General features: G+C 38.1%; 1 protein-coding gene across 6 annotated transcripts in view; it reads right to left on the bottom strand.

Annotated features, from left to right (window-relative positions):
* Window positions 1-13675, bottom strand: part of ARID4B (AT-rich interaction domain 4B) — a 93787-nt gene that overhangs the window by 29546 nt on the left and 50566 nt on the right. For all 6 annotated transcript variants that reach the window (XM_056343833.1, XM_056343827.1, XM_056343828.1 and 3 more), the window contains exons 12-16: window positions 8134-8206; window positions 6957-7051; window positions 5733-5830; window positions 5251-5518; window positions 4066-4238 (exon numbers count right to left, since the gene is read on the bottom strand). In XM_056343833.1, coding sequence (XP_056199808.1) covers window positions 4066-4238; window positions 5251-5518; window positions 5733-5830; window positions 6957-7051; window positions 8134-8206 — 707 coding nt within the window. The remainder of the gene's footprint in view (window positions 1-4065; window positions 4239-5250; window positions 5519-5732; window positions 5831-6956; window positions 7052-8133; window positions 8207-13675) is intronic.

A 13675-nucleotide genomic window follows, 5' to 3' on the forward strand; every position in this document is an offset into this window, starting at 1 on the left:
AAAGCAGGCAGTTTTCAAGGAAAAACAAAATATTCCAAGAAGTTTCGTAAGACTGAGTAAAAACTCTTTGTGAGTACTGAAAACGTCAGCCTGGTGAGAAAGCACAGGGGGTAAGGATCCAGCGACGGCAGCCCCTCCTTTTGTTACGGTTAAGGCAGCACCTCAGCCAAAAGTAGTAAAACACAAGAACAAAGGCTCCTGCAATCTGTCTGCACTGTAACTGGGATTACTTCAAAGAATCTTGCCTAGTCACCTCAAAAATCCAAGTACTACACCAAGACATAAGCCTGATGCAAATTTTTGTTGGAAAGCAAAAATGACTGTCCACATTCTGAGCACTTAATCTTTCAGTTCAGTATAGAATTCTTGACAGTGGCCTGCCCTAGGTGTTTTAGAGCAAAGCATTAAAAAAAACACACCACCAAAACAAAACACACCAAAACTCCAAAATAAAAATCAACAAAAAAAATCCCTTGAAGCTGCATTATTCACCTGGGAAAAAATTTTCTTACTGGTGTTGGTTAATACCAATTAACCTACACTTCAGTTCACGAACTGTATCTACTATGACATTTTTAAAGACTTATTTTTTTTATTTCATTAGCCTACATTAAAACCTCCACACCTTTCAAAAACACCACTAGGCTCCTGGCCTGAGTCTTTTGGGAACACGTTTAACTGTCCAGGCCGTCCATTGTGTAGAAAAGCCCCTGGGTTACAACATGTTAATGTTAGATGCCACAAAGGCAAATTGCATCAACTCTGCAGTGCTACATTTGAAGAACACTACTTCTGCAACACGAACTTAGCAGGAACTTCAACGTAAGAAGGATTTTAAACTTTCTTGTTTATTCATTGACTAAGAATGAAGACTTTTTCTGTACATTAGGGAAAAGGATGGGTTAACAAAAGATATTTCTGGGACAGACCAATGAGAAATAACACATTACTAGCCTTTTTACTATTTTTATGACTAGAACTTGCACAAAACTGAGTGTATCTAGCATGTGCATCTTCCACTAGTCACAGAAAAAAAACAAGAAAAAGCATGTTCAGAATAAGGGGCAAGCTGCCTTGGAATCTCTATTCTCAGTGTTCACAAATACGTAAGAAGTCAAGAAACTTGCACTCTGGGGAAGAAAGGAAGAGAACCACACTCAGCCTTTCTTTCTCTTCACCATGTTGTTGAAGTCTCTGCAGAAGGGACCACATCATTCAAGTGGTAGCAGTTTCAAAGGGCTGAGACACATGGGACTGCACAGTGAAACAAAACCTGTGGAAAATAAACGACCCTGGCTTCCAGTAGTACTTCCTGACATCTGGAAGCTGGGAATTAATCCAGTCCGCTCAATAGAAATTCAGCAAGAAGAAACTCAAAGTTTTTCTGGTTTTGTGGTTCCTTGTGTCTATATACACATAAGCTACATGAAGATGCCCAAAGTCCTAAAGACATAAATTCAAACAGCAAACTCGACAAGTTTGCCTTATATTAGATTTCATTTGTTTGGCTATTTGTTTGGGACTGTGAAAGACAGATGGTCAATAGCTTGAAAAAGGTTCCAGGAATGTGTTTTAAATAAACTGATGAAAATTCAGTCCACAGTGATCTATTTTGATTACATTTTGGGTAATTTGTGCGTAATTAGTTTTCCACCTACCAAAAAAGTATTTTTTATTTTGCATTTCAGTTCAACAAAACCAAACAGCAGCATTTCCCTCTCTGTTTAACCTTTGTCACTTCTAACCCATAAAGTTTGGGATAAGGAGAATAATACCATCTAGTAGAACATCGCCACCAGCATACCAGGTTCACAAAACCCCTTTATGCCTTTATAAACACCAAAAAACATTGTTTAGCATTTAGGATGACAGTGACATTTTTAATAAACTCTTTAAAGCTGATACAAGCGCATTTTGTACGTCCTATCCATCTCTGAGGGAAGAAAGGAAAAGTAATCCCACTAACAGGACCACTACAGTACTGCTGCTTATAAATACTTACGGACTGTAACTGCCACAAATGTTTCATTTTTGTGTTTAAATTATTCCTTGAAACATCTCCCCAGCAATGACACCACCACCTACATCTATTTTTAGAGCTATGCTTTCTATTCTAAGCCACTCATTACAACATTTCATGAATCACAAACAGCAAAATACTAGTTCAGAGTTTTTACTGGATGAGCCAAGAGAAGCAGAGAGAAAAGAATTCACTCAATTGCAATCAGATGAATCGGGGAAAATTAAGAGGAAATAGTATTTTCTACAGTTTTTGTTATTTTCATAAATAAAAACCTAAGAAAATTCATAACATTTTTGATGACATAAATAACCCAAAAGAACATGAATCAGGATAAAAAACCACCCACAACAATAAAGGATTACTGAAAAGCAAACACAGCTTACAATTTTGTGTACCATTTACTATAGCAGCACAGTAAGTATTAAGCCACTGTACTTTCCAAGTATATAAATAAACACAAAGTAATGTCACAAACATTCACACATACAAATACAGAATTTAGGGAACTTTATAAACTGCTATTCTCTAAGCAGTGCAAAGTTTTCCATCTATTTAATTATATATTTTGAAAATAGCACTGTAAAAATCAGTCTTTACTTCTGAAAATTTATCAAACCTGTTACAGTACAACTCATCCAGCTCACCTTAAAAATGGCAAATGTAACAAATTCCAGCAACTGTCTTTCAAAAAAGAAAAATTCACACAGGATACAAATGAAGTCACATCCACAGAGAAAATGCTCTTTAACTGAGTTAAGGTAAACTTCATTTTTCTGCATTCCGCATTTCTGAGTTCACAGAAATTGCCTACCTGATCTCACTGAAAGTATTTAGGAAGATAAAAAGCATTTTACAGAAGGATCCTTCTAGAATCTGTTGTATGGAAATCAAACCCCTTAATTTATTAAAGAAGAACTATTACCAATGAATCAGAAATCAATATACTGAACTACACCATTCTGCTACACCTCTTAATGGACCAGATCCGAAAAGCATTAAGAGTTAATGATATTTAGACAGAAGATTAAGACAGCTGATCTACTAAATAGCAAAGATTGCTGGAATGAACAAGGGAACTAGTGGTCAGGCAACAGCTGGTATTAAGTACAAAAAAACATCCCTGATACACAGAGTGCTGTGAAAGTGTAAGGTGGTGTCCTTATTTGCCTTCCCGCTTGCAATAGCTTCTTCCTTACGCATCCGTTACTGTTTTTTCTTGAATACAAGATACTGTATTAAGAGACCTTTAATCTGACCTGTAAGGGCCATTTTTGTGTTCTTATCACTTGAAATCATACCGTATGAGGTTCCTAATTGCAAGAATATAAACTGTTAACACGCTAGGGATTAGTGAGGAGTGTATTCTGTTTTAAACTTCCTATTTGTTTTGCGTGGCTGCTGAAAAACACTTGTGGGGGTTTCTTTGCACTGAAACAGGAAAACCTGCCCATTCCATCAAGGAAATGAGTGATCTCCTGCACACATCCACTGATTACATGTCCCTGAGCAACCCCATTACTTCAGCTTCCTACTTCCAAAACTCCTGTCTGAAGGACTGCACAATAGACTCCTGCCAGTATCATGCCTACCCAGTGGCAAAGCTGTCACAGAGTGATGCAAGGTACTCCCATCTTTTGCCATGTTACCCGTAACACACCACTGTCCAACAGCAGAAGCTGGAAAACACAAGTTTGTGCTATATTTGTACCAAAATTTAAGTAGACAAATACTACTGGCAATGGCTGCAATATTTTTGTCTTAAATCAAAGTCACCTATGCTTTACACCTTCTTTTCTCACTCAGCTTATAAATATTTAGGCCTGGACCATGTAAAAACTTAGGCTGTCTTTTTTTTTTTTAAATTAGATTTGATGCACAAACTTCAATGGCCCTAATCACGACAGAGTTAGGAACACATAGGTCTCTGGAAGATAAGAGTCTAATTCATGACAGGGATGTCTGACTTGAAGCTCAAATTACAGGAGTAAAATTTAATTAGCACGCATCAGATGCCTTAGCTGATTATAAACAGTGCAACTTACCCTGCTTTTTCTTTTTCTTCAGTGTCTGCATTTACGGTAGGATTTTCCATTTCTTTAATCTTCTCCTCCTCTTTATCTTCTGGTTTGGTTTCATCTTCAGTTTTGATTACATTTAAGTCCTTTTCTTGATCAGGCTGAGTAGACACAGAATCTGGCAAATTTTTTTTGTTTCCCTGGGATAATACAACCTTTGGTTAACTTACAGGGTGAAATAAAAATAAAAAAATATTCAAGAAAAGGTAGGCAAAATACACTGAAGTCATATGAACAAAAAAATCTAGAGTCTAGGGCTTGTTCTAAAATTACAGCACGTCCACTGAACACTAAAGTAAACGTAACAGACTTCAAAGTTGCAGCCAGTATCCTCGCTAGTTTTGTCACAATGATACAGGCATTCTGCTCTTAGACCTGAACTGCGAAGCAATCCCTAAAGATGAACTTCACAGGGTGTGTTTTCACTCAGGATGCAGAGGCATCAGTACTGGCCCACCTGGCATTCACCCTGGACTTGGTACCACCAGACCAGCCAGGGCTGGTTGACACTTAGACGCAGAAGCATTACACTGTATTGCACAGTGACTTGAGGAGCTACACTGCTTCCAGAGCAAACTGCTACGTCTGCACAGTGTAGCACATCAGCTCACTGCCCTGAACTTCCTTTGCTAAAACCACCGAGTCAAGAATGGATTTTGACAAGCTATGAACATTTCTCTCTCTGGACTACTGAACTACATTAGACTACTGTGTACATCACATGGCCCAGGTCTTTGTAGAGCTTCATTGGCTTCACTGGCGCTGAGAAGTAAAAGCAAGACTTATAAGGGCTTAAAAGCATGGCTAAATGCAAAATAAAAATATCAGCACTGTAGTTAGCTGTTGGCATGCATTACCCAGATCACGATAATGCTGCACACTAATTAGTCTCTGTTTAACCTCGGAGGCCCCCAAACAAGTGGAATGTTGCAGCTGCTTCCTAACAAGTCAGGCATTTTCACACCATGTTCCCCTAAAGCAGGCACCTAGGGATAAACATGGCTCAAATGTGTTGTTCTGAATTAGGTTTACAGCACATTTTTGCCCTGTTTAAGTCCATTACGGAGATTTCAATCTGAACATAAATTCACGGTTATCAACACACCACCTGACATTATAACAGTATGTAACAGGAACATTACAATATTTTACCAGAATGGAGGGCTTATCATTTTCTTTGCTGTCATTATCATTCTCAGCTAACTTTTTTTCTTCTTCTTGTACTACTGCTACTTCCTCCTGCTTGCGCTCCTCCTTATCCACTTTTATTTCTTTTACGTCCTGCTCTGGTTCTTCACGCATCTTCAATTCTTTTTCTTTCTCACAGTCTTTACAAGGCTTGCTTGTCACTTTTTCTGGCAATGCCATTTGAAATTCAATGTTAGCTGATGTACAATATTCTTCAAAACCATAGAGATATCTAAAAGGAAAAAAAATTGCTTGCAATAAGCAAGTTTGTTTCAAGACAGAGCACGCTACCTAGCAGAAGCTAAACATTAACAGGATGTTTAAACCTTAAAAAACTGTATTATAAGCAAAAAGTTATGGACCTCATGTATATTATCACTACCACAGGATCACTGCAGTTCATTCTAGTGCTGTTTGAGCACAAACTTCATAGCTTTATTACTTACTTTTTGTATGCACATTTAACATTATATCCTGCAGCTGAATTCAATACAGGGATTCCAAGATCTTGATAAACTTGCTTCCACACTGCTCCACTTTCAATCTGTTAAAGAAAATGAAGCCATGGTTTCTGAATTAACTCACTGACACAAAAAAAAATAAGTCAACAGGGTTTACAACTTTGCAAAATCATTAGAAGTAATTTCCTCTGACCTATAAAATTACTATTTATCACACATACAGTATTTCACTGTAATGCAAACTGTAGTCTAATGTAACTAATTTAAGCAATTTAGCATTTCTGCATTTCAGTAAGTCACAGCCGACTTTCCTCTCCAGGTGGTCATATAATGGAGGAAAGAAAATATAAAGATCAGAAAAAACAGTACATCATTTTTATTTTATATTTAAAGTAATTCTTAACTATCAGAGCTAGAATTTTAACTAAATTGTAAAGAAAAACATGCATTCAAAGCATTAACAATACTCAGCCCTGGCGGTACTGCACCAGATACAGTGGCTACCAGTCTTTCATTATGTCCTTAATATGCCCTTTGGTGTCCAAGTTTTGTGACAGCGCGACACGCTCGTTTCTGACCATCTGTGAGGGTAAAGCAGAGGTACTGCAATACCCAAGTACGAGATCCTCTCTTGTCCATCAGAAAGGTGTCACTGCACAAACATACCTCCTTCAACAGGCAGGCTAAATTTATGGGAAGTGGTCCAAAGCAGTAACAGAACCTGCTTGGCCATGAATTCCACATGCTTCAATTACTGCTCCAAGACCAATCCCGCTAATCCCAGTCAGCACATTCTTCTATACATTGCCCAGAATACATGGGAATTAAGGGCCTCACATCAGACCTTAAACTAGATCCCTTGTCTTGGAGATTTTATTACGCAGTTACTCTTTTCACTTCCTGAGGTAACAACTTTATCAGACAAACATTTCTTGAGATACCACAAAACCACACATGCTGGATGATTTTATGCAGCAATAATTAAACATGTTGAGTCGATGTGTAACTTATTTAGAATATAATTAGTTTCTGGTTCCTGTTAAAGTATGTTTTTCAGAGCTACACAGGATGTCTTACACAGCTGTAGTATTCAATTTTCGTATGTCTAAAGCTCCTGTGTAAGATTTCTTTTTATCACCACATAAAGAAGAATAAACAGCATCCTCTCACATTTTGCGGCTCTGGAACATTCATCATACTAATACTCACATTATCAAATCCTCCAAGCTTGTGTACCAGTCTGAATAATTTGAAGAGATTCAAATTTCTATATCCTAATACAGGTCGCTTGTTAATAGGAGTCCCTATGAACAAAGGCAGTTATATACAGTGTTTTGAAGGTTTCTTTTCCAGAGTAACATAAAATTCCCATCCATATGCACTACTACACTATTAAATACAGTATTGCAAACCCCTCCCTCTAACAATCTCATGGATGTGGTCTCTTCATGAAACCAAACAAACTCGAGTCTTAACCCATTTTCCATGTAGTTCAGTACTGTAATTTAATTCATACATATGCATTCTTCCATATATTACTGAACATTCACAAATGATGCAACTTTTCCTGCTACCTATATTATACATATTTTTAACCCACTGAAACAATTTTATCTACAAATACCAGCATAAACCCTTCACTACAACCAAGAAAAAATACCCCCAAAGAACAAATCCCACAATGCTGCAAAGAGATGAAATTTCCTAAACTACTGTACTCACAGTAGCTACCACATTGTCATCTTTTGTAAACAGTTCCTCAACTCATCTTCACATGTAATTGAAGAGATACTAATTAACCAGTTACAATACAAATTTAAGTACAATCACCTTCACCCCTGCCTCCACAGACACTGTACTTTTCCTGCAGTGTATAAATACCTGATAAAGGTTTAATATAATAAAAGGCATTTCCTTTTAAAAACATTACAATTTACCTTACTGATAATACCCATGCTTTTAAGTGATCTGGATTCAGACAAGAAAATTAGCACAAACTAAATGCTTTCTTCCGTGATCCTAAGAAGGGTGGTGGTGGTTTAATTTTATTTTGTTTAAGTATTTTAACATTATTAAACTGAGCATATATATCACTATAATGGAGGGTATTACATTTTATCATGCAACACTGTAAGTACACAGTAGAAAAAATAAACATGTGAAGTACTATCCATTTATTTCTGAACGCAGGAACTGACTGTATCTTAGGAGAACAGTCAAGTGACAGACTTCTAAATAGCAGGCGAGTCAGAAGTGATGAATACAGCCTCACTGTTTCCAGATCTGAACTGCAAAGCACTACTAGTTTACAGACCCAATTCTTCAAAGTACTGCTAAGCAATACATCTACCTTCAACTTCTGCAAGTCAAAGATTAAAATGCCTACCTCTGTCTTCCATGAACTTGTATAACTGCTGAAGAAAGTTCTCTCGTTCTTCAGGAAACGGCTCTATTTCCTCCTGTGTAAAGTAATGCACACAAGGAAATTATCACCATTTTGAGTTATAGTCCTTCATTAAGAAACACACAGCAGTGATCATTTAGGTTCAAATATCCAATTTGTTTTACTGGAGTCAGCGACAGGATGCCATACACATACACTCTCAGAGCTATGCTCACATGGAAATAAGTTCTATAGACTACTATTTCAAAATATATAAAACTAACTGTGAAGACACACTGAAACTGAGTTTTTGATTGATCACTGAAGTATTGTAAGCGGTATCATAAATCAAGATGCATTTCAATTTTGTCCGTTTATGAAGGAATTCTGGGAGACACCACTACTAATGATCGAGAGATTGTATCAGAAATCTCAGATTTATTTCTACTGTAGTTAATTAAGCAACTCCTTGATACTTGGATACACTATGTCACTTTCAGGGATGAAGCGAAAGAGAAAATGGTTCTTGCACGTTCTTAAGAGTTCTAATCCACAGTACTGGCAAACCAGAGCCAATGGCACTGCATGCACACTGCCATGGGGTACCGGCTGAACGCATGGTGAGAAGGATCCCAGAACTGAAGTAACAATAAATATTTCGGATGTTCAGTTCATTGCACTAATAAACCTTTGTATTAGATTTACTTAGATTAATAAACAGTGGAGTTTCGTAACAAAGCACTGTGGCTTATTTTATTACCCTAGATAATTTCCTTAGGAAATCTGACTTGCCACAACCAAGTAGCAATAAGATATGAATATAATCAGAATTCTTAGAAATTCTGATGACTAAGCTACTACAAAACAACATGCTAAATACAAGTTGATTAATTTTCTGCATACTTTTTTCTTTAATACTACCTTGTAAAGTTTCCAAAAATAACTAATAAAAGTTATCGAGTAAATCTAAAAGAAATTATTTTTCTTTAGTGCATTTTCATTCCACGTTTATCTTTTCCATTCTTCAGCAGTCTCTTTGTATGAAATATTAAAGCTTCACCTACCCTGAAGCAAGGGGACAAAACATATTGTCCTTAAAGTTATAGCAAGACAGTTGAGAAATCAATAGAAACAGAGTATCATTATTAAACACATAAAAAAAACACAAAAAACCCAAAACAACAAAAAAACCCCCTCCCAACATCTGCTGAAGCTATTTAATAACAAGATGGATGGCTGAAAATAATGTCAAGGAAGGTTATAACTACTACTAGTGAGTAGGGTGGGGTTTTTTTATTCTATACATCCTCTTCTCCATTAAATGCACTTGGAGGACATACCAGAGCAGGCAAAAAAATGGAGAACCAGTATTCACAACATGACGAAACAGTTGTCGTTTAGGTATAATTATCAACAGAAATGCAATGAAAATATTTCAGTCTCGCAAAGGCAACGCAAGAGGGAAGTATCTGCAAGATGCATTACGTGATGAGCAGCTATCTATCCGATACCGAGCACACCAGCAAAGCTCTGAGCAGGCCACTTCAATGAGCAAGGAGGACAGGCTGGGGGGAGAACTGCAGCCAGTATGCTAGATGCATCCTCACAGGGCGGGGGGCACCAGAAACCAGGGATATCTAGCAATTCTTCACCAACAGGTATGAGGTGATGCTGCAGCCCTGCACACAGTACAGACAAATGCCTGGTTAAGAGCATTCGTGTTTCGCATGCCACAGAGAACAAATGACTTGATGGAATCGATAGGGTTTTGGAGTTTGTTTTCATCTGGTTTAGTCTCACATGACAGGTACTTTGAAAGGACTTTTACCAGCATATGCTGGATCATGGCAAAGAGATCATGAGCACTTACTTGGGTTTCTCACGTTCCTCACCAACAAGAGAACACTCGCCATAAGAAAATGGTCCCACAGAGCTTTTTTTTTTTCTTTTTTTTTTTTTTTTTTTGCAGAGGGGTTGGGGTGGGGCAGTCTTTGAACTAAAACTTCCAGAAACCCAACAAAGCTTTTAAAAAGGAATATATGCTTTTTACATATTAAGGGAACTAAATTAAAGGTGATGAAGAAGCCAAATAAAATACTGCCACTCCTTTCTCACCATAAGAGTCAATGTCTGAAGAGTATGAAACGTGCTAATTCAGAGGTGCCAGAATGGCAGGTGGATACTCCTTTACTATTTTCCCCATGGAGATCAAACCAAATTTTTAAGAAAGTGTGCAAAGCAGGGAAGCTTAAGACCCTGCATGCTGCTGAAAAGCATTTTCACTTTCTCAGACTCTACAAAATCAGTAGATATTATACTATGATAATAATACCTGTTAATAGTCTCTGAACACTTACAGAATCTCTTAATCAAGAAGTCAGACAAGGTTTCCTAGCTAGCGGTTTGAAGCAGGCACGACACACTCTGTCATCCTCATACTTCTAAGTTAGACAACCATGATCCTATCAAATCACTCTGTAGTATCTAATGTATCTGTCCATGTCACAAAGGTAAAAAAGAAAGTGGTTTGTATGTGTGATAATGCAATCCAGAAAATTAGCAACATGGGTTTTTGCAACACATAAAATTCACACAGTATTACAGTGCAGCACTAGAAAAGAGGGTCCTTGTCAACTACCTACCATCAGATTTAGTAAAAGAAAGGAAGGCCATTTTCCAGTCTTGCATTTGGGGAAAAAAAAAAGGCGGGGGGAAGGCAATTCCTAAGAAGAGAAGCAACGAGGATTTACATGTCTACTCCTATCTATCTCTAAAGATATGTACGGAAGCATCTATGTATCTATGACAGTGTGTGTGAATATATATATATATATACACACAGGATAGGAGCATCTATATATGAAGCCTGAGGTCACATACATAAGAGTTTGTTTTGGGGTTTGGTGGGTTGGGTTTTTTTTGTTTGGTTTGGGGTTTTTTTGTTTGCTTGTTTTTGTTCTGGTTCATGGGTACCAGGACCCTACAGATGGCTTGAAGGCCACCAGTGAGAATTTTTCATGTCCTGGAAAGCACCAGAACAATCTGCAGGTGGGGACAAAAGTCCGAAGAGAAGGCCCACAGATCCTGTTTGAGAAGAGATGCTGCCTGATAGTCAGGTTACAGGCACAAACTCATAAAGACAGGAAGCTGCAGAAACTGCTCAAAGGTGGGTGGAGAGATAAAAAAAAAGTGGGGTGTGTGTGTGTAATATTTTGCCTCTGTTTTAGAAACCTCCTAGTTCAACAGGTGACTTAAACACTGGGTACTGCAGAAGAAATTATCACAAGAGATGTCACAATAAATCCCAAAACATTTGCCTGAGATGAGATCTTCATGTCTAGCACATGGGAAGACTAGCTCTTACAACATCACAGGCAACTAAGAGGAGCTAGAGAGATGAACAAAGGGTACAAGGTCAAATAGTTACAAACACTGTAGCTAAAGACTGTGAATTTTTCACCTAAAAGTAGTGAAGGAATGGTCACTATATAAAAATCATGTGTCAACCTGCATGGGTACAAACCTATCTACATTCTTAGTGCCCACTGCTGGACATGAACCTGCTCTGAAAGTTCAGGAATTGTGCTGAGCCCATGGAAGTACTCCTTGCTTCTCAACACATTAAGAAGAGCAGAGCCCCTTGCAAACTGGGCTTTGTAACTTTTGATCAGAGCCACTTAATGTCCTGTGAGCTTAAAGAACAGGCAGAATGAATTCATGAGCATGGAGAGGTGGCAAAGTTTTTACTTCACACCTTCGCAATCTCCCAGCAAATATTAAAATAAAGAAATGAATGAATAAAAGATGGAACACCATCTTCTGGTATGCCACCACCACAATCTCCAGGGAGGATGTATTGAGAGGACTGTAACAACCACTTAGACCCAAACCAGCTCAGTTTCTCCTTTACAACTCCACTATTGATGGCAATTTCAGTCTCCTGCGTTACTGGCAGTTGCGTAACACATTAAAGAACAGCTCCAAGACCTTAGTGCGAGAAAAAATGATAATGAGCAGATATAGATTTTGAGTACCACCAGAAGGTACAGAGGAAATAGAAGATTCAAAAACCGCTCTCTTCCAGCTTCACAGCCTGCTGTGAAATAGAAGCTCCTTCCATGTATTTTCTTCTATCCTCGTGTCTCTGGGGTTTTTTTGGACAGGAGATTGGGAGGAAAGAACAGAGAATTATAAAACTACACAAGGCAGGACTCCAAACTCCACAAGAGAAGAAAGGTGGAAGAGGAGGCATGAGCTAATGCCTTGATTGAAAGCTCTTTTGCTTCTTTACACCAGGTAGCCAAAGAGATAGCTTGTAGTGAAGCAATTTTTCAGTAGACCAGGATGAGAGAGAGGTACAGCTCCTCACATTTCTTGGTAGCTATTTGAATGTTTCAGAATCTCTTCACTTTTCACCACTCTGAAAACAGTAAACTCCATTTTATACAGCTAGAAGCAGTGAAAGAACAGTGCAAACCACTTGCAGTATCTGCTTTACAACAGGACCTACAGCTGTAGGCTAGCATAGCAATCTGGGAGCAGGGAAGGAGGACAGGGTGACAGAGACACAAGCAAGGAGAGGACAACCACAGGACCATGCCAGCCTAGTTTGGTTTCTTTTTGAAATATGTCAAGAATACAGGTCAGTTACAGCTTAGAGCTGCCTTCTCAGATGGAGCTCCTCTGTAAAAGGTAGCAAACTTCCCCATGGCTTGGAATGTGTGGTAAGTCATGGGAACATACTGGGGTAACAGCTCTATAGCCAGCAGAAAAGTTTATCATCATTTATGTCAGCAGCTACTTACAGCAGCATGATTTTAGCATGCACAGATCTCACTCCATGGCCACAAAGGGGAAAATAAATCAACACACTCATGATACACAACAAAGCAGCTGCAGGACAAACCGTGGAGGGAAACTATACCCTTCTGTGCGCTACAACACACTGCATTATTATTATAGAAGGGCAAACAACTGTTTATTTGGAGGGAGAGTGAACTACAAACTGGAAACCCATCTGGGCCATAACTGACGTTACAGCCCAGCAATTAATATCACTGTAAGAAACCCCAAGTTCTACGTCAGTCAAAAAAAACCTCCTTGGCCTTCCAATACTGAAACCGCATGTGAAAAGAAAAGGCCAGACTGGATTTACATACAGTTGCAAGACATAAATGCTGATGTTTTCAAAGAAAACAGAAAGATTAAAATTTATCAAAACAGTTGAAGTAATTTAAGCACCACACATCCTTTAACAGAAACAACTTAAATATGTTTTAGTTACACAGATCTTCCCAGTTAGAAGACAGCCAGACCTTTGACACCTAGCAGTTGGGTTCCATGTAGAAATACACTCAAGTAAAGATATCTTTTTTCTTTTGGAAAAAACAACGTGCATGTGGACAGCAGACACCAATATCTACCTTTCATCTTGCTCAGTCCCTAATAGGTACTACAACCCCTTCTGCTACCGCATTAAGATTGGTATACAAAGATTCTAAAAAAGGATCTTATTTTGAGTTTTGATTTCTACTTATCATTAGAA

This window comes from Falco biarmicus, chromosome 6 (assembly GCF_023638135.1).
Source record: "Falco biarmicus isolate bFalBia1 chromosome 6, bFalBia1.pri, whole genome shotgun sequence".
NCBI classification, from domain to species: Eukaryota; Metazoa; Chordata; class Aves; order Falconiformes; family Falconidae; genus Falco; species Falco biarmicus.